At 36.7% G+C, this 22880-nt stretch overlaps 1 protein-coding gene across 1 annotated transcript in view; it reads right to left on the reverse strand.

The window, feature by feature from the left end:
- SYT9 (synaptotagmin 9) overlaps positions 1–22880 on the reverse strand; it is a 63389-nt gene that overhangs the window by 18724 nt on the left and 21785 nt on the right. The window contains exons 2-3 of the mRNA XM_074149254.1: positions 11951–12302; positions 8775–9321 (exon numbers count right to left, since the gene is read on the reverse strand). Of these exons, the coding sequence (XP_074005355.1) occupies positions 8775–9321; positions 11951–12302 (899 nt within the window). The remainder of the gene's footprint in view (positions 1–8774; positions 9322–11950; positions 12303–22880) is intronic.

Raw genomic sequence — 22880 nt, forward strand, 5'->3', positions numbered from 1 at the left:
AATACCATGATACCACAGACATTGCTAATGAAGTCTTGTCATTTGAGCCTGTCACTTAACTGAAGTACATGGTGTGAAATACTCATTCTAATTCTCTGCTGGGGAGCCATAGGAAGGCTCAGACACAGCAAATGACTTGATGCCTCATTTACCCATGTGAATACGTCTAATGACTTCAGTGGGGCGAAATACAGAAGATATTATATACGTAATTCTAGAATTTGAGTGTGCATTGCAAATTGCCTTTCAGTGCTTGTGAGGCCCAATGCAGAATTCAGAGGTTTGCATTTGTTTGTCCTATAATCCTACCCAGGCAAGCATAAAGTGATGTTGCAGTGGCCTGTTGGACTTTTTCAGGAAACAGTGTGTGTTGTTCCAGATAAATATATATCTTTCCGAGTAGAGAAACGTGTATGTTTAGAGAAATGTATATGCATGAGAAGAAATTAAATAAAATAGTGAGTTAAAATGAAGATCTCTGCTGTAAAAAGGTAGTAAACTTGGGAGTAATAAAACTTCATAAGAAAGCTTTTAGTCAGGTTATAGGTCCCTCAGTTTTGCTACTGTTTCTTTAGCTCTGCTCTCAGAAAAATAGCTCAATTGCTATGAAAGAATGATGCCTTTCTGTACCTCTTCCCTTGGATAGTTTGGCTGCTAAGTAGTCTATTTTTTACAAAGTGAAAGAATGGAAGAGCATAGCTATGTATCTTTCTGCAATAATCTGAGAAAGGGTCTCTAGAGACCATCAGAAGTGGCCCTCATGCTCTGAAGGGCTGGGGATTGAAGAGAGAAAAGCTGTCATGTACCTCTCTGAGCCCTCCTGGGGACAATTAGGTCCTGTATAATATTTAGTATTATACTTGTTGACCATATAACCAAATCTTAGCAATATGTATTGTGTCTTTTAAAGTTTCTACTCTCAGTTGTTTCATCTTTTGTTTCTTTCAAACTACATGTTCAGCTGCTAAAAGTCTCCTAGACTTTTAGGAGAAAAGCTATAGATACATATATAGGACACATTGTTCCCGCAATATGTCCTTCTCCACAAGTCAGCTCAAATCTCAGCTGCAACTTCTAATGTTTTCCCCCCACAAAGACAGTGGGGAAGTCTGAAGAAAGCCCTCGTGTGATTATTTAGCAAACAGTATAGCTTTTTCTTAATTTCAGCAAGTTCTATAATTTGGCCCATAAACATAAAGAACATGCCTCCGAAGCACTACAGTTATGGTCCAGTAATTCCTTCCTTCTGTACAGATGACATTTTGTCCTCTGTAAACCGGACTCTGGAAAGATCCTGGAATCCTGAATGGTTAAAGTGTGAGACAGGTTACATCCTCTAACAAGAGTTTGAAAGGGGACAGACAAATCTTTTGGCGAGAAGAAGAGCCTGTGTATAGTGGCACTTTCTTTCTACTTATTTACCTGGGACCCAGGTGTATGAGAATAGATGAAGTCGAGACTGCACCCCAGCCAGCACACATTTGAGGTTGTGTTAGGATGCCAGCCTGTCAGGTATGGTGTGCAGAAGATGCTTCCCAAGTAGCTAGGCTATCACCTGCATTCATGTCCAGTGAGTCCTGGTAAGAGTTCAGAGCCCAGTTACAATTAATCCCTAAGTAAATAATACACCATAACAAAAAATTCCACTTACTGCTTAAATATAAGACCATGGGAAAAACCCGTAAGAACTGGGTAAACAGACTATACGCAGAGGAAAACCGTAAAACTCTGAAAATACCCCGTTTGGTGGAGAAAGATGCCTGATGGCTGTGATATCTTGTGGGGATTAAAGACTAAAAATGGCTTGAGGCTTTTCACATAAGTACAGTATGTTCAGAGGGAAGAATACTTTCAAGTTTGGCTCTGAATATTGAAACTAAATTTAAAGAGTAGGATTTTTCAGAAATTTTGATGAATCCGTAAGCTATTGAAATGCTTTCTGTGACCTCTGCTGGAAAAGAAGACAAAGTAAGCATTCCCAAAACTGTTCAATAATTAAAAGCGTGTTTGAAGAGATTTTTTCCCTGCCTGGCTAAATACATGTTTAAACTGAAAGTTACATAACCCTGTAGAAAAAAAGGCTATGACACAGTCTAATCTCGAATTATGTGCAGAATGGTTACAGCCAAGATCACCTTAATACAGCTATTTTAGCCTTAATGCTGTGCGAGTGCTCTTTGCTCATCTTGAAAAAATGCTGCCTATGAATTGTAAAATGCTAGAGCAATTTTTTTGTGTTTGCAGCTCCCACTGACAATTTTGGATGGTATAATTGAAGGACAGGCTTGGCTGACCAGAATCACATTTTGGCTTTGCTTTACGTGCAGTGTGTATGTTACTGTGAGCTGTTTCACTGAAGGCTATCTCTGAGAGCCTTGTTTTGAAAGAGATTTCTGGAAAAAAAGAATTGGCAGAGGAGGGTGAGAAGAAAGGAGAAGGGAGATGTGTAGAACAGGGATAGTTACAGACTCTTCCACTAATCTAGAAAAACAGGATTTTTAGAATGTGGCGGCTAATGTGTGGAGGAAAACATTCTTCATACACTATAGCTGTTCTGGGGGTCTTGCACCAGGGAACCATGTATGATACAAAGACAAAAAACATTGCTCAAGAATAAGCATCATTGATGGGCAGAGAAAGAACCAGTGTGGAAACCAGGATTTGAATTTCATAAGGAATTTTGAGTTATTTCCATTTTGAAGCAGAATATCCCTCACTTGACTTGAAACATTTTGCTTTGATAAAAAAATAGGATGTTTTATTCCTATTTCAACTTTCAAAATATTTTAAAATATTGCAATAGAAAGGCATTACAAATGAGAAATCAAAACATTCTGAAATTTCAGTCTTCTCAAAATACTGACTTTAAATGTCTTTTTTTCTTTGAAATTTTTTAACTGAAACGATCCCATTTCTTCTACATGTTTTTTTTTGTTTGTTTGTTTGTTTTGTTTGGGTTTTTTTTGTTGTTTTTTTGGGCTGCTTTAGTTTTGACTTTGTTTCTTTTGTTTTTTTGTTTGTATGTATGGTATTTTGTAGAGAAATATCCTGACTTAAAAAGCTCACTTGGAAACTCCGATGGCCATACTCCCGATTTCTGTATACTTCAAGTGGTACGTACACATATACACAATTCCCTGAATTATCATTTTCTTAAACTAGTCCCCAAACCCCAATAAATGCTAACTAAGGCTTCAGTGATATTATAAGATTCATCCTGTTTCTGACCATTCCTGTGGAGCTACAAGGCTGTTAGATAGTCACTTGCACCGAAGAGTCACCATTATTTTTAGAGCCCAGCTTGGAATACTTGTACCACTGACTTGGGACCAGCATAGCTGCATCTCAAACCGTTGCTCTTCAAGGCATTTGACTCTTTTTTTACTTCAGAACCTTCCCAAATTTTGTTGAATATTCTCACAGTTACCTAGTTGCTTCAAACAGAATTAGGTATCTTTAATATTTTATCTCTACCCTATATAATTGTATATAACTCTCTCTGTCCTTTGTTTAGCCATGCTCGATCCTGTCTCCTAATCATCTAAACATGTCATTTCTGACAAATCTTCTACAAAGTAATTAGCAAAATCATTAGATTAAAAAAGAAAACACAGAAAGACAAAACAAAAAGCCCAGTTTTGAAAATGAACCTACTTAAATATGTGATTATTTAAAAATGTAAGAACCATAGAAAAAATACTGGCTGCAGCCGTTCTTCACTGTATGATGACTACTATACCTGTTGTGCTGATCCTGAAGGCTAATTAATTTATTTTTCATCCTCACTTTGGTGATCCTTAGAAATCTGAAGGATTAAAGGACTTTTCAGCATCTTTTGGCTATGAAATGATTCATCACACACAAACTTTTATTTTTTCTGTACATTATGATTAAGTATGAATAGTCAGAAAAAATCATGAAAGAGTGACCTTTGTGACTTAGGACAATAAGAATATCCACTGATCTGCCTTTTAAAAGTAATTATACTTTCTGTATTTTTTTGAGTACTTCTGGGTTTCGTTGTGGGGTTTTGTTTTTAAATAAATCTAAAATTAAAGTGAGGTGACTCTTACCTCTTGTGTTTACCACCTTCATTTGTCTATCCATGAAATAATTGTTGTTGTTCCTTAAGCTTTTGGCATGCTTTAACATGGGCAAGACACATGCGTTTGCAAATCTATCTCTTCTAGAGAAGAGGCTTGCATTTGCAAATCAATTAAATAGGTACGTGTCCACATAAAAAACTGATCACCTTCCTGATGGTAAAACCTACTCATTTGAAACAAATGGAATGTCAGATTAACACCAGATGTTTTCTATACTTAAAAATAAAATAAGTCAAATAATATTTCCCATTTAGTGCTACAGTCCTAAAATGTAGATATGGTACTTAACATCAATGGTTTGGATTTGAATTGATACATAGAGCCAGAGATTTGCTTTGTTTCTATTCCTTCTCAAACTGTTGACTCAAAAAAATTGTTAACCGTTGAAAACATTTTAAATGCTTTTCTGAGATCTTGCTCAATGCCATCGCTTTTCTAAACCCAGCAATTTGCCAAAACAGGAATTTTAGAAATATTGACTAAAACATCTTGACAAGCTAAACATTTTTTAAAATGGGAGTAGGTGGACTTAGTTGACTTACTGCCAGCTACAGTATCTGTACGCTGTCGAAGAAGATAAGCAGTGCTACGTAGAGTGGATTAAGGCTGGTGCCAGGAATCTGCCAGATTCTGGACCTAGTCTCATTTCTGGTATTAAGTTGTGTCATGTCTTGAGCAAGTCACATCCTTTTTGTCTGAGTGTGTTCCATTGCCCATGAATTAAGTACAGTATTTACCTACGTCTTTCAAAGAAGGAAGTTTATTTTCCTTAAGTTTTGAGTGTGTAAACCCTAAGGATTATGACCTGCACCTACACATGTGCATTTGGCACACATTAAATTCCTCTCAGCCTCTTAGCAGGAGTGGTCCTGGGCAATGCAACCTGTGGGGAAGTGTTTTTGCAGTTTGAGGACAGAATAGTTTTGAACTGCAGAAAATCTTGTAGGTTTGGTCAGATTTCAAAATTTTGGACTTTTATTATGCTTTCCAAAAGCAACTGACTGAAATAATTTAGTCTCTTTCTGTCTCTCTTCCACACATACTCCAGTTGGCATTAACATCTCTGAAACAGGGAACTTGAAACTACCTTCTGGTGATGTTATGATTCCAGTTGCTTCTCAGTTATACAACATAAATGCCTAAAAATACAGATTCTCAAATCTTTCTTTCTTGGGCAAACTTGAGAACAACAGCAGTGAGCAATTAGCATTTCTAGAATGCAGAGTTACAAATAATTATAGCCATCCTGCTTTTTAACTCCTTGTAAAAACACAAGCATGTATACCAACATGCAACTTAAATGCCCAGCAAGGTATGCAAGTGGATAGTTATCTTCTGAAAGAGAAGGTTCACCTTTATCTGAAATGGTCTGACAGCTTCCTGTCCTTCATAGTTGTTTATTTTATTTTGTGACAAAGCCACGTATTTTTGCCTGATCATAATTGAGTTTGAAGATGGCAATCAAGGAAATATTAACAACTCCTTTCTCTTCAAAACATGCCATCAGTCTACGAACATCATAAAAATAAACCAAAAAAACCCTACCCAAAATCCTGAACATGTTTTAGAGGCTACTAAACAAAACATACCAACTACTGAAACCCAACCTAAAAATAAGAGCATCTTTTTTTATTGATGAGCCAGAAACCAGTATAATCTGGCAGATATACAAAAAACTTATCTAGTTCAATTCATGTTCAACTAAAGTTAATCCATGTAATCTTTTCCATTAAACAGCCTGTTGTTGCTTTTTTTCTGGTTGGAAAAAGTGTCAGTGTTACAGAAGAGAGATTTTATGCTCAGAGGACCTGGGATTAGAAGAACAATCATTTTGATATTGGAGATTTGTGTTTGGAGGCAGATTGCTTTTGAGCATGTAGAAAATTTTTATGCTGACACGCATCTGTGTTATGAAATAATTTCAACCTCTGGGATGGCAGCAGATGTTATACTGCAAAGAATCAAAACTGTTGGTTTTGGATTAAAAAAGAGTCTTCCAGTGTTATTAGTAAACAGAAGAAAGCACATGGCATTTTAGGTCAATTTAATGGCATCGTTTGGAGCAAAATGACATTTCTGGCATAATCTGCAGTGCTCACTTGCAAGTAGGCCATTTTGCTTGGCAGGGAAGGATTTGATACATTCTTTTATATTACTGTGTCAAATTGGATTAGAATATAATAAAATGGTGAATAATGTAAAAAAAAAAAAAGGCCTTTAGGATCACTTGTTATGCAGCGTAATAAGATGCACAAGGAATTAAAATGAATGTACTCTTCAGAAGTATGACAAACTTGTAGCAGTTGTATGGAACCTTCCCTTTTTCTAACACGTTACTGTGGTTTATCCCTCCTGTGCTCCACACTCTGTTGATCTACATTGAGTGAATTTTCTTCAGCAAGTTTGCCCAGCAATTACCCGTTTCATAATTATTATTATTTGAAACAAGACATTCAAAGACAAAATGATTAAAAACTCACTACAGTTGATACAGTTTCAGTTTGCAACCATAAACTGCCCAACGGTGCTCAAAACTTTACTAAAATTTATTTCCGAGATTCAGTAATAGCGCCTGCTGGCCTGGTTTGGAGTGCAGCCACAGGAGTATTCACTTGAACAGCTTCACCAAGTAGCCCAGAGGATTCAACTTCTGCTGTCAGTCTGTGAGATATCTAAGCTACACAGACAAGAAAATATGCTGAAACTTGGTTTCTTAAATGATGCTTGGAGGGTTTCTCATAACTTTATGGAGTAAGTTCTAACCTTTGAAATTTTGGAAATGTTAATTAGCAAGCTAAGTACTCCACATTTTCATTTATCTGATACTCTTATCTCAGAACTCACATTAGCCAAAATTGAATCGTGTCTCCTATGTACTATGAGTCATTTGCTTTGAAAAGGTCTCTGTTAGCTGAAAACCTAGTGACAAGTCTAGATGGCAGGTCATGTGTTCTGTTTGGATAAACAGGGTTACACTTCACACAGGAATTAATATTAGTAGGAATTAATAAATGACTCAGTTTCAGTCCTGAATTTAATTTCAGAGATTACAGAAAATCTATAAAACAAACTATATGCTGCATCATTTTTAAAATGTGGAAGTGGAAGTGATTAAAAAGAAAATACCAGAGCCCATCTTTTGCCTAAGTTAAAGCATGGAAAAAGTAGTACATATCAAAGTAACTCCCAGTGTGTCTGTGCATTCAACTTCCAGTTGACTGTAAAACTGAAAAGTTGAACTTGGGACACTTAATGCTGTACGAAGGCAGGCTTTCACTTGGAATGACTGTGATCTGCTCTGTCAGATTCTTACTTTTCCCTTGTGGTTGAAGAGCAGTAACTTTGCATAGAAAAGGCAGGTTCATCCTTCTCTGACTGAGTGTCCATGTCCTCGTGGGTACCTTGAGTGAGGGAATGGCTAATGCTGCTGCCGCAGTTCCATCCTAGCGTGGAAGAGGATTGTGCAGCGGGTGCACAGCACGTGCCACACATGAATACATAACACTGATTAAGAACACTGAGAAATCACCTTAAAACAAAGACAATATCCATTTTCAAAAAGAAATTCCAAACAAAAAAAAATGGGATTAATCCATTTGGTCTGTAATATGGCCTGCTACCAGACCACGAGTATAAGGTGAGGCTCTGAATTCAGGAAAGTATTTGTCTCAGAACATCCTTAACTTTTCAATGGCTTTTTACACTCAGCTAAGCATATACTTCAACGCTTTCCTGAATTGAGGTCTAACAAACTTACACTTTGATCTTACTGTTAATGATGTTTGATTTATTTGACTCTAAAATGTGCACTCCATTTGAGTATGATTTGACACAGCAAATGAAATATTTACTGACTCTTGGCACTAGTACCTTCACCTTTGTGGATTTCTGTAATGTATCATTCTTATTGAAGGTCTATGCAGCATAGGATGAGTGTGATTAATTTCTAATAGCATTACAAGGAGGTTGGCTCATGCTTTGAGAAGAAAGCTCTTTCTTTTCTGAAAGTAATATTTGTGGTTTTGTACCACTAGTTGGATTCCTGCATAGAATTTGATCCCAGAGACTTTGGGATAACAGAAATACGGACTTAAAAGTTTCCCCATTTCCCTATGTAACAAAATGATGCCAAACAGAGTTAAACCAATCCAGTGTGTTTCATTGCTTTCATGGAACCCCATTGTCTGAACTCTGTTTGCCTGGATTATAGGTGTGGTGTTATCTCACTTTATGGGAATATAGTCTATTGAAGGACTGAAGATCACTACATAAGAAATCTTGACTCCGCAGTTCTGGCTGACTAGTATGCTGAAATTCATGTGGCAAATCATGCAAAACACAGAAAGACAGGCAAAATCAGATAAGCAGTATTTCCTTAAGTAAATTTTAGATTAAGTAACATTTTGAGAAAAATATTCTCCAGTTTTTCTACCCTATCAGCAGGGCAATGATTAAACCCACTGTCTCCTACAGAAGACATTCTTTAATATATGCGAAGAACAAGAAATGAGGACTGAAAAGGTGCTGTCTATTTCTTTGGATTAAGGTCAAAGCTTGAGAAAGACAGAGAACATTTTCCTTCATAAATTTGCCAATTTAAGTTATAATCAGATTAAGGAAACAAATCAGAAACAAAAAAAATCTCAAAAAAAAAATTGTAATACTTACATTGGTGACATATTCAATATCCTTCCAAATATTACATTCCCTGGGAAAATCTGCCAAATCTAAAAAATTATCCACTACCACTTGGCCAATCAAGTCATGCCTGGAGAATCTGTCAAAGTCATACACAGAGAAATGGAGTTTCCTTGCATTCAGATCATTGTATGGGACAGCAAATAAAAAAACTTCATCAAATACTGGATTTAGGGTCTTTCTGTGCACTTTAGTCTGGTGTTTTGTTTTCCTATCAGGAAGCAGATATATCTTCACATATGGATCTGAAGTTCCAGAGAAGTCCTTTGCTGGCAGGTTGATGGCCTTGTGTATCTTCACTATCAGCTGCTCTAAATCACAATCATATTTCAGAATAAAGTTCAGTTTTCCACATGCCTTGCTATTACTCCTCCGGCCATCGTCTGTGTCCACTGATCTTTGTTTATATAGCTCTGGCTTAATGCGGCCAATCCCCGTCAGTTGCTCCTGTTTCTGAACTTGCTGGATGTTGAAGTCGGGGTTGGAGAGGTTGAGCTGTCTTCGGATTGAATTATGCCTTAAGTGAAAATGAAAGAATTAAAATAGAATGTGTTGAACATGGTAAGAATCCGTGCACACACACTAAAGATCCTGTTCTCATTTGACATGTTTTTGTAATGTACGCCAGGGTCCTATTTTTACCCACATTAAGTGATAAAGCATGATACCCAACAATTGTGAGAGCTCACCTTCAGCATTAGACTGCTAATATCACATAATTTTCTGTTTCAGTGTCTCAAGCTAGTGGTATGCACTCTCCAAACCTGGCTGAGGAAAGTAACAAATGCAAATTCACGGCCCCTGCAAATCCAAAGGATCTGCCTTATTGGCAAATATAATGTGATATGATAAGAACTGTAGCTGTTATCAGTTACCATTTTCAACTGATTCCTTTGGATTAATGCCTATGAAATGAGTTACATTATGTAAATGGCAGCAGGATCTGGCCTATTATGCCAGCTGAGCTTGCTGATTTCTGGTTCTAAGATAAAGCTGGACCAAGAATGATGCTTCCTGACATCTCTGCATTTTAATTACTTGTCGATCTCTATGACCACTTCATTTACAAGTGAGCTGCTCTGGTCTGAAATGGTTTGTCGACCACCCCAACAATTGTTTTGTTTTTTCTCTCATACCTTGATTTAATAAGCTCTGTGGTACTTTGGCTGAATAACTCCTTTAGTTTCATTACTCTGAGGAAAGAAAGTTGATTTTAGCTTCGCTCCAATGAAATTTATTACCTGGAGTCACTCAGTTATTGTGATTGAAATTTCCACTTTGTGAGATGATAACAGAAATCATGTCTGCAAACCCCGTCGGGGTAGTGGGATGTGAAAGTTGGATTAGGCAAAATCCTAATCTTAGATGAGTTAGATTCCACCTTTTTTGTCCTATTCATATGCATCAATCATTCAGTGTAGTGGAGTACCATGAGATGTTGTTGAATATAGAAAGAGTACATGGAAAATGCCAGCACAGGATTAGTCCAAAGCTATTTAAGTGGAATGTTATCAATAATAGTTCCTCTGCTATCATTGTTCATTCATTCCTTGTAAATATTTGTTTATGCATAACATACACATAACATAACATTCCTTAAAACAGGAACAGCCTCTTGTATACTATCCTATTTTTTTCTCTGGTTGCATAATAAATACATAATTTTATTGCTATACATTAGTAATTTCCATGATAAAATATTACCATGTCAGAAAAAAATATTTATATTGTTCAACCCTTAAGCTCCTCATAGCAGAGTGAGGTGCAGAATATCCCAGAGAGAAATAAAAAGGAGGGCATTGGAGAGACAGCTTAGCAAGGATTGTAGCAGGGGCAGGTGCCTGGGCTCTATGGCCACACAGCAAAGCCACTGGTGGCTACTCAGTTATGCCAGAAAGCAGCAGAGACAAAGGTGAACAAACAAAGGATGCAGTACAAGGAATATGGGCCCCTACTGCTCAGTGAAAGAGTCTTTTGGAGAAGACTTGGGCAAAAGTATGGGACTAAGTATTAAAATTGCTGTCCTGTTGTAGCAGAGAATGCCTGTATCTGACTCAATACTTTCACAATATTGAAGACACACATGAGAGCTCTTGGTGTTAGATGTTGGATATGAATACTCTGTTGTTAATGAATCCCATGACATGCTTATTTCCCAGCAGTTTGAAAACAGAGCAGCACCAGTCCTGCACTGTGCTTCTGGACTATTAGTCCTGAGTTGGGATTCAACCTTGTGTGTGGTAGAGTACAAGCTTGGGTATCCATAATTATGGCTTTGACCTCCCCATAGATTCCTACAACATAGCGTTAATCCCGTTCTGGGGGCTTCTCAATTTCTTTCTGAGACATGTTTTGGACAACTGGTAATTACTGAACTGGCAGATGTCATCTTACCCATGTTCAGGTGTGCTTGCAGGCAAGAATCTTGGCTAAACTCACTCTCCCAGATGACCAGAAAGGAGACTAACAAAGAGCAATTGGGCTAGTGCTGTACCTTCTCCAGCTGAAGTGCATCTGCTTTGACTCAGAAATTTACTTGCTCTTCACATGCTGATCCTTTTTCTTACTGCATGAAACATAATCCTTTTATCACCTGCCCTTGCACATGCTCTTTCCTCCTCTTTCCTCTTCCGTTCTCCAGTTCCCCTGGAGACTCTTGTTCAGTTACTTTCCCCCCCACAGTCATGATTGTGGCTAAAATCTGTGATTTTTAATCCAGTTTCTAACTCTTCCAAGTGTTTCATTAGCTTGCCCTACTTTTCTTCTTTGGCTGTTTTAAAAATCTTTGAGGAGATATTACTGAGTGTTCAGGATCAGTGCTAAGTGCAAATAAATATGCTTTACAAGCTAAATCTAGGCTGTTCTGGTGCTTTAAGGGACACACAGTGCTCTGTCTTGTGCAGCTTCTGAGGGAGAGGCACAAATGAGACAGCAGTTGATAGAAGAGTGGAATAGCATTGTGATCCTGTCCTTTTAACCTAAGAGGTTTGTGCACCTCAAAGAAAAACTTTTATGTAATTTTTTAAAAAAAGAATGTGGCAAGTAAATTATGCAGTTTTAATAGATCAGTGTACTGGGTAATCAAGCTGTGCTCTTTTGACTGTATCTCTATTCATTAATATCAGAGAGAAATTGGAGTTACTGACCGAGCAGAAGAGGTTGGTTCAGTGATCTGACGATGCATTCGTACATTGTGTATGCAGTTTTCCTTCGTTCCTGCCTGAGCATCTAATGGAATATCAGGAGAGGTGTGGCTGATCTTCATGGAGGACTCCGGATAGGCTGTAGGCTGACCCAGATAATCCTCACTGTAGTCACGGTCATTGGTCTCTGTATCTGTGTAGTTCAGTGATTCTTGTTTGTTGTCTTTGTTCCCAAATGGCAGACCACGCTCTCGCCAAGGGATCCAACAAAGCTTCCAGGACACGAACAGAGAGACACCAAACAGAGCAAGACCACAGGCTGTGACAATTAAGGATAGCAAGCTTATTGAGATATCTGCAAACAAGAAAAACACATGCATGTCACATCTTTGCTCTTTGGAGCTCTGCATCTGCAAGGCATGGGGATGTATGGGAAGTAAATATCTCTGGATTGCAGATCTACAAAAATTAAATTCTGGTCCCTGCAACAGTCATATAATAGAAACATATCAAATGTACTGTTCTTCCCTGCTCCCCAGCCCCCCCCAAAAAACCCACAAAACACCTTGTTTGGAATTCAGTATAAGGCTTATCTTGATAGAACTTAGTTTACATTTTCCCCGCAAAGCTGGCTGGGAGGAAGGGTCATTCTGAATATGAAAAGGGCTGTTCACTTGTTCACTCAGCTTTCTACTGATGAAAGAGTAGTGCCTGCAGTACATTTTTTTTTCTTTATTTTCCTTTATGTAGTGCAGTTTTCTCCACCTCTTTTAACAGATTTTACTTTCTTCTCTTCCAGAGACTGTATTATACTTCCACAACCATGAACATATGCACATATGCGGCATGAAATGCACATATGCGGCATGAACTTTTTTTGGGTATTCAAGTGAAGTATCTTGTTTCATTAATTCTCTTCCTTCTAATGTTACACTCATTCTTATCATTGCAAATGATTTTTGACTATCAATAGATGTCTTGCTGTTCATCATTTAGTTTAGGTACCAATATCTCTTTTAAACAGAGATGTTTCTGTTTTTTAACTCCCAAGGCTCTTTTTTCTGTTTCCAAACTTCTGGTATAAAAGGAATGTGGAGATGAGTTTTCTGTTGTTTTTCCCCACATTCCTAGCATTATCCTACTTCATAATCATATCAACACAAATAAGTTACAACTGGGAGAGGCTTCTTCTCTGTTTTGCTTTGTTTTAAGTTGCATGTTGGGAAAATGACTCAGTGGAACAGCTGTTTTTATGGTTACAGTGTTTTTGAAATGAGGTTCTCTGTGGAATAGACAATACATCATGCCTTAAAAAAATTAGTATGAATTCTATTTTACTGCCTCAAATTATAAACACAACCTGATCAAAGCAATTTTTCACACTGTGTGTAGGTTCAGAATGTCAGGATGCATCTTTCTAGCTAACAGCTAGCCTAAATTTTTGAAGGATGGCATGAGGTTGAAATGTACTGCTCCTACTAGAACAATTATTTAAGAAGGATAATTCAGATGAAACAGCCTTCGTCAATCTGAAAAAAAAAAAAATAAAAAAAATTTTCAAAAAAGTGGAAAAGTCAATACCTTCTGCCCCTGCTGTGAATCTCATTCTCACTAGCCAGACAGATTAAATTTCTGCAGAGGGGGGAGTGACACCGCAATCAGTTTCACCCAGGAGCTGTCCAGTTTATTTTGCATACTGAAAACCAATTTTAAACAATTTTAGCCAGCATGGCCCTTTCTGTCCTTCTCCCAGTCGTATGAAGACAAAGCTCATTAAGAGTGGGGACAGCACAGCAGCTGTTTGGAATTATAGCAAAGAGTTTCAGAGCTGGAATTAATTAAAGAAATTCCTCCCATGCATAAAAGGCAATTTGGGAGACAGTAGAATGGTGGTTCTTGACATTTTTGGAATATTTACTGGTAAACAAGTCTGGCAGTGGAGACAGAGCATAACTTCTCCGTTTGATTAAAAAGCAGACGAACTGGGATGCAGTAGTGAAAGAAGACCTTCAGAATAAAGCAATTTGTCTTGGATTCCCTGGAGGAGAAGGAAGAAATACATCAGAGGTCTGAAAAAAGGTCACTTTTTCAAAGAACTGATTCAAGTAAATGAACGAACATTGAAAGAAATGAGAAATTGGGAGATGTCAGAATCAGCCAGAAGATTACAAGGTGAGAACTGGAGACTGCCCAATGCCAAGGATGTGTGAAAGTGAGGAACAATTTGAAAGGTAGACCAACAGTCCCCTACCTTGAGGATGACTTTAGCAGAGAACACAGTCATCTAGAGAAGTGACATCATGAGAAAAATACATGAGAGCAATATGAACTACTTTTCATTTGAGGACTTTGAAGGGCTTTAATAATATACCTCTGCATTTAATAACATAACACTGAGAACTCATCTCACAGCTTACTTTCAGAGAAGCTGGGTAATAAACAGTTCAGGTAACTTGCCAAGTTGCAGAATAGGAAGGGATTATTTTTCTTCATCATAATTTCACCTCTTTCTGACTCCTTAAGAACCAATTTTCTGTGAAATTTTTGTTTCTGTGGTTGGAAACAGGACAATCATGTACCTATCTTCTATGAAAGGCAGCAGGGTTAAAGGGACAGTGTTCTAAGCTGTTACCTTTCATTGGACAGTAATTTTCAGATACTGCACACCTGGCTGGCACTTTTCAGCAACTGGGCAGATCCAGTGTGAATAACTGGGGTGAGTGTAGTCCCAAGTGAGGAGATTTTTGGCTGCATCCTGGAGCTGCTTTTACATTAGCCATCTGTACTGCTACATACTCTATTTTCTGTATAATTTTTACTCCATCTTTCTAGATGTCTCAGTTTTTCTAAGCCTGTTTTTCTGTATTCCCATGTGCTAGCAGTACTCACCTGATGCCAGTTATTTCCTTTGCTTTGTAATGAGAGCAGGGTAAGTATTTACTTGTCTGTCCTTACAAAAATCAGAGATCTGCAGCATAGAAAGTGTTCCTCAAAAATCCAGCTTCTTTTCAATTCACTCAGCTTTCACCAGAATTAGTGTAATGTGTTTTCCAGAGCAGTATCTGACGTTAAGTCTAAACTGCAGCTGCAAATCAAAGTGCAGGCAAGCACTACAGGCAAGGCTGAGCAGTCTTACAGGCAGACATGGATGTTAGGAGCAGTGAAGAATGGTGACAAGTATTTCAGGAAGAATAGTTTTTTTCAGTAGCATTGCAGCATATAAATTTAGTGTGTATGTTTCGCCATGTTTTCGATGATCATCTGTGCTCACTTTTAGCATTTGGCCAGTTCTGTTAGTGGCTAATACAGCTACTCCCTGTACCTACCCTGCATTGATAATGAGCTCCTGATGCTCTGCAATGGAGAATTTTATGAACACAAGGAAGTCTCCCGTGCCATAGGTACTTGCATTAATCGCTTTCCTGGTGCAACCGTGATGCCAGCCAACTGTCTTGAGGTGTTGATATGAATCCAAGTAAAAATTGCATAACTACAGCTTCTTAATCAAACTGGAGTGTGACCTGAGCTCCAAAATTCCAGCATGTCAGAATACCTGGATAGTACTCTAGCATGTTGATAATGGGTAATGCATTCCATAGAAAGTGAGTCCAAATTTTTTGCTAAAAACATGTACTTTTAAAATGAGTTAAAGCAACCAATCAAGGCAATTCCAGGTACATACAGTTAATTTTTATAAGCACATCCTCTGCAATATGCTTTAATATACCAGTAAAGGAGGCCTTTTGATAGAAAAAAGAAAAATTATCTTCAGGGTGGCCGCACATTAGACATTCTCAAGACTAGGGAGCTTCATCTATTTTTTTGTCTATTAAGGCTGTAACTTCATCGTAAGAGGACTTAGAAGACACTGCCATTATTTACATGCAGTTATAACAACTCAGGTACTTAGTTGGGGTTTGCTGTAAGGCCACGGACACGTAGGCTCTCTGAGTATCTTGCTCATGGCATGTCTTACAGATATTCTGATGTACTAATCAATTTTTGATCCAGTTTTCATGTTTGAATCCTTTTTACTCTACTGACTTTCAATTTATTATTAATCACCTATCCTTATCAGCATAATTAGTGCATTTGTTCATTTTTTGGTAGCAATCACAAGGTTAAAACCAATGCAGGAATAGCAAGTGAAATAGAGTTTTCTACCTATGGATCACATCATCAGTTATTGTCACAGACTGGAGAGATGAGCAGGCCATTCTCTCTGTGACAGATTTTATTATGATCAGCTCTGACAGCTTTATCAAAAAGACTGAGTTTGATTATGGAGTCACCTTTTTAAAATTTTTTACTTGCATTTCAAAGTAGATCTGTTACACAAAAAAGAAAAATCCCACTCTTTATGTCAAGAGAATGTATGATGGGAATAGAAATTCTCTTGTCTCTAGATTACTCTGTTAAACAGAATCACAGAATTGTTGGGGAAGGGACCCTCCAGACCAGCTAATTCAACACCCTTGCTCTATCAAGGCCACCTAGAGTAAGCTGCCCAGGACCGTGCCCAGACAAAATTTTTGCAGGTATGGGCAACCGTTCCAATGTTTGACCATCCTCAAATAGGCTAAAACCAGAATTTTATTTAGGCAGGCTTAAGATACTCATGGGTAACATTCTTTAGATCACAATACAAAAATATCAATAAAGCTGTAAGCTATAGCTGCACTTTGTAGGTTATCTACAAATACATCTATGGAGGTTTAGCCATAATTCAGCTCAGTAATTGTACTGTAAGGACAGCTTATTTTGTTTTTTTTTAAACCTAGAAGTCTAAGACTCTAACTTTTCCAGAGGAGAAGTATTTGGATGAAGTAGCTGAAGTACTTACTAAAGCGATTTTAACCTAATATTGCAGTGTAGTTTCATTTGTGCTTCACAAGCTTTTCTTAATGAACATAGCTGGCACTGTTCGGGATGAAAGGTGTCTCTTTGCAAAGACTCCTGAGACAAAGGAATAATTCTTAGCTAATATATTCTTCTCCGAAATATTCCTGAACAGAGTTAATTATCCTTAATACTGTGTTTATAAACTTTCTGGGTAATTCTTTAAGGCAGCTGAACACCAAGAGAGTGAATCTCAGGTTGTATTACACATACATAACCCAACTCTTATCTGTCTGACCCTGAAATTTATGAATGTGGACCAACAAAACAGGCCTAAGTGAGATCAGTGTCAGGGTTTCACATAGTAATAACATTTTCCATGATCTAAAAATGTATTTTTAACTGGGCTTTACCAGTATTTGAGGCTGTTATCAGCTTTTAGTGACTAATTTCTTATATGTAAGAATTATTATATTTATGTTTTCTACATCTTATAGGTATACCTTAGGTAAAGCTCTTGTGTTGTTTAAGGCACTGTTCTAATTCTCTGAGTGACTTGCATATATTTTTATTCGTAAACAGTGTTAAAATTCCAGTTTATCACTATCTGTTTTCTTTTCATCTGCTTTCTTTGGGTTACAAATTTGTGTAATGTTTTTTCCAGGTATTGCTTAAAATTAAGTAAGTTTCATAAATGAACTAGATCAATGAAATACAATCCTCCAACTTCACCAAGATAATTATCAAATGGTTTAAATTTACAGAAATTCCATAGCACAATTTCAATATGAAATCAGAATTACTAAATGGCCATACAAAACACTCACAACAAAAAGTGCATAAGCAATAGAGGCTTGTTTGCTTAGAATAGTTTTTCAGCAGCAATTGCTGTAATATACTTCAAAACTGACACAAGACTGACATAATTTCTTGGTAAGATCATAGAATTAGAGCTTTAAGAAAAAAAAAGTTCATGCACATTCATAAACAGCAAAAAAGGACTCAAAACAGCAAAATATTCTTTTTTTATTTTGTAGCAGGAGAAGGATTTTAGTTTTGCTTATTAAGAAGAAAACATATAAGCAGAATGTTTTGTTTCTAGTTCAGGTAAGTTGACTTCATATTGAGATCATTATTGCAATCAAAATTATATGTGAACACAACACTCAAAAGTACACTTGATGAAGAAAAATAATCAGTCTTCATGATAAAGCTTAACATCTGTAATCCAATAAGTTAAACTTGTTCCAAGAAGAATTTCCTCTATTCCTCTATTTCCTCTTAAAATATTTAGTCTGCATTAATGCAAATTTCATTGACAACTAAGCTGACATATAATATTCTGCTAGAGTTTGTAAGTGACAAAAAATGTCTTTACTAATCAGACAGCTGGCTGAATGAGCAGTGATTCCTAAAGGCACAGTTGAGAGGAGTCATATGTTCAAGGGCTTGCATTTTTCTTTCTGACATCCTTCAGTCGTAGCTACTGACAAAGAATTATGTTGTTCCTCTTGTGAAAGCTAAAGCTTCTATTTCACAAGGAACATGGATACAAACACAGCATAGCAGAAAATAAAATTTGTCATGACTGTGTATGTACAACTGTAATGTTTCATCTAGGTTCCCATGCCTCAGACTTGGTTCTTTTTGGCTACCGCTATCTTCTCTTTGAATACATAATTTGCACAACTGAGAAAATATGCAAAATGACTGTATACATTTGTTCTTGTAATAACCAGCAAAAAAATAGTATAGTATCCATTAAAAAATAGTATAATCAGCAAAAAAAGCATAAATAGTAACATAACAGATGAGAGGACACTAGTTTTAAACATGCCATGCCAGACTGTCAAATACTCTTGTGTAGCATGACATGAAGATGGCTTAAACTGCTCTACTGCATCCCGTTATGCAGAATCAGTTGGGGTGCTACATTTGCAGGAAATGTAGCTGGAGCAAGCGAATATGAAATTTTCTATAAGCCATTTGGCATTTGAGATATGCACAATTCTAGCTTGTTAGCTAAAAGGGGAAGTTGGTGATAGTCTGAGAGGGAAAGAAAATTTGGGGAGTACATATTTATTCTGCAAATTTATATGATCATCAGGCCTGTTAGGTCCTTCATAGTGCAAAAACTTAGTAGCTGGGCTTTGTAAGAGTTACAGTTCCCATGACTGTAGTCAAGGGCTGTAATGTATATTTCCACCCACCCACTTTCTCTGCTACTTCTTGGGATATGTTAAATAGAATCAGATTAATTATTTTCTTGGAATAAATAATATAATACACTCAGGAGTTTTCTTTTTCTTGTAGGATCATTCTCAAAGTGGACTGAGTTGCTAATTAATAATTTGCAAATGTTTACCCTGTTTTTATAGGGGATGGAAAATAGTAGTTCATAGGGTTATTGAAGAATTTAACTTCTCATCTAGTGTAGAAAGTGGCTAGTCACTTTTGGCAAATACTGTGCATGTTTTGGACAAATTGTGTGTGTTAAAAAGTATGAAACTTTCAAGACTTGTGAACGTTTCCATGAATATGCCATCAGAGAAAACATTAATCTTAAATGTTATGACCCTATGGACCCTATGAATAATAATGAAGAGAAATTGCCATTTATTTCTGCAATATATAGCCAGTAGCAGGAAGTCCCCAGGTTATGGAAGAAGAGCAAACACCTTAGTTGAGCCATGCCAATAAGCTTTAAATTCCATTAGAGTCCTTGAAAGCCCAGTAAGTTGCAATAAATACTAAAGAAGCATTTAAGAGCTTCTTAAAAGAGCTTTCATAAAAGAAATGACAGAGAATCATTTCATTTCCCACTTGTATAAAACTGTACAGTAATAATTTACCAAAGTGCTCAAAACAGTAGGTAGAGAGGTATGTTATAAAAATAATAATGAAGTAGTAAGATTTTCTGCAAATTTTTAACAAATTACTTTTAATTTTGATCCCCTTTGGGGCACAGTCTTTCCAAGAGGAAACAAAAAAAAAGTAGTTACACAAATGTTTCACTAAATTACTTTCCCTTGGTGAGAAAATTTGTGGAATTAAATGACTTTAAAGGACCATGGGAGATGTCTTACTAGCTAAACTAAAATAACTAACTTAAGGGTTTAAAGCGCTGTTTAACCTTTAGCAAAGTTTAAGTTTCACATTCATATCTACAGACATGTATATGTAAATATGTATATATACACACATGCATGATGATTATGATGTAATATGATGAAAAAATATTTTCACAGAACTAGCCCTAATGATTAGTAGGAGTTGTATCGCTCATATAGTTCTAGAACAAATCAATATAACATTTTTTTTTTTCAAATTTCCATTTTCTTTTCTGTTGGAAGCATTGAACGTCATCTACCAGCTGACTACTTGTCCCTTTATTTTTCTTATACCTGGTGGAAACCATTAGCCTTTCTAATTTTGAATAACCTAAAAAAAATTTCTATCTTTGAACCTTACTTTCTTAATTTTTTTCTTTTAAGGAAATAAATATGTAAGAAATAAGAAGACAGTATTACTCTTCTGAGCAATTTATGTAGAAAAAGTGCAAGCTTCTCTTTAAAGTCAGATTGCTTGGAATGGAAATGAGGTCAATTATTTCATTAGCTTCCTTTTTAGAATCATCTACTCTAAGCCTATATTATGGGAGTTTGGCACATCAGTGTGTTTCAATATTTACAGTCCTTGCTTTACATTTAAGGAAGAGCCAAAATTCATTTGCTTTCTGTACACTGGCAGATCATAAAAAGGTTGCCACAACCATTGAAACCTCACAAGGGACTTCAGGAAATTTGCCTGCACAGATTGATATGGATAAAGATGAAATTTATTCTTATCTTGACATTCATGAGCCTAATGAGATGTTTATAACTGTTTTTCAGTTTGGCTGGTCTTTTATTATTTTTTTTTCTTGAATGACTGCACTCTCATCCCTACATAATATCTAGACTAGAAAGATAGTTTACAATACTCTCAAACTGCTTTGGTTAGGACTTCTTCATCTTTACCGATTGTCCTGGACTTGTTACACAATATTCTTCCTGAAAAGTAAACTATCCCAAACCACTGGCATCTTAAACTGATTAAATAGCTTGATTATTCTTTTGGGAGGGAGCTGTTGCCATAAAGGGAAATAAAGACAGCTTTGAAAGCATTTATCCTTCTCAGTTGAGGAGCCAGATGCATGGTAATGCTCAGGTTGACTTTATTTTTAAAAGTATTTCAGAAAATGAACCATGGTGAATTTATTACATATCTGTTCTTTGTGAACTTATAGTTCCCATTTTATAAAATGAAGCTTTTTGCCCTGATCCATATATATTCAGGTGGGATGGAAGTCTTACTGATGGGGATATTCACTACTAGTAAAGATAATGAATTAGTAACTTACAAGCAGATCAATTTTACTATGAATTTACTGTTAGAAAAAATATATTGAATATGCTGCTTTCCCATCCACACTCCTCTTCATCTCCTTCCTTCATTCTCCAAGAGAAACAAGGTCAAGGCTTCTACAGACTGTTACTAGTAGGTAGTTCTGGAAATCCCGTCTGTCTGAAATACTGCCTAAGAGAATATCTAGAACAGACATGAAAACAGAGAAACTAAGAGCAGAAAATCAAGAGAAATCTAAAGTGAAACAGGTTAAAAAGGTAACAGCTAAAAGAATTGAGAAACAGATTTGATAAAAAATTATCACTCAGACTGGTCTTCTACTTTTTACTTCCTAAGAAGTAATTGCTTTAAAGCTGAGATGCTCTTGGAAGCTTTCCTAATTTTGGCAAATCCAAATATAAAGGAGAGCTTCAACTTACTTATTTTTGCAAAGCATATACTAAATAATGTATGCTTTGCATAAGAATCAAACATACCTGGATTTCTGCTTTCCTGGGTGTAATGGTACAGTTGTGCAAGACATTTCTTACATTAAAAGGAATGTGTAAATAGAACTAGTAGCAACAACTCTTTGAAGTTTTCTTATGAACTACACAATTTCGTGTTGTATTTAGTTGTGAATGTAAAATTGAAACTGGAAACCTTGAAGTTTTTGGGTTTTTTTGCTTGTATTTAACCAGTTTTATGGAGAGGAAAGCTAATATACTGTAATTATGACCAACAAAGCAAATTTTAAACACTGCACAATGGTGACAGATGCCCATGCATCCCAGATTAATGGAGCCACCCTGATCAATATTTGTTACCGAGAAGAAAGCAGAGGAGTCCAATCCTGTTGTTCCAGTGAGTGTACCTAAACTGCGCACTGGGTTACACAAATAAATGCACTGAAGTTTTAATATTGAGAAAGATGGTAATGATCTTCATGCCCAGCTTTCTGAGGCTTGTCAGTATTTTTACTCCATATTATGCAGGCGGTGTCCAAGTATCTGGCTTTCTCACTGACTAACAAGCTAGTTGACTGTAGGGATAAATTCAGGGCTTTACTCTCTACAGCTGCTGATCTAAGCACTTTTATTGAGCTATAATAGATTAAAAAAAGAAATAATCAAGAAAACGATAAGTCAGAACAGTGCATTTTAGCATTCGTTTACTATCTGATCAGTGAAGTAACCATGGGATTGCCGCTCTCCGAAATCCAGATGTCAGTCTGAGTCTCAGATTTGATGCAAACTGTTGTCAGTAATGTATTAACTTGCCATTAAATTCCTTGAGTAAAATTGGGCAGGAGAAGCCTGCCCTACCATGTGGTCAAAGGGGCATGCTCAACAAATCAATTACTGTGAAATGTTAGGAGTTTCTGAGAATCTGTTGGATTCATAAGGAAAACAAATCTTTAGAAGGAGACATATGGGGGACAAGCGACAAAGATGAAAGCTGGATATAACCCTATGTGCTGTTACCTTCTAAATTTGCCAAATCCCTCTTGTACCTTCCTGTCAACAGTACCCATAGCTGTGTGCAATAGAAACAATCAGATTATAATATATAAATGCCAAAGAACAGTATCCATAACTAGTTCATTAAGGCTAGAGATTGTGGCAACTGTGGAGATTAGGATGTTTCAGCTTTAAGGAAAAACAGCTTATTTTTGCTCTTACACCTGTATGTAAAAAGAGGGACATTT

This window comes from Numenius arquata, chromosome 6 (assembly GCF_964106895.1).
Source record: "Numenius arquata chromosome 6, bNumArq3.hap1.1, whole genome shotgun sequence".
NCBI classification, from domain to species: domain Eukaryota; kingdom Metazoa; phylum Chordata; class Aves; order Charadriiformes; family Scolopacidae; genus Numenius; species Numenius arquata.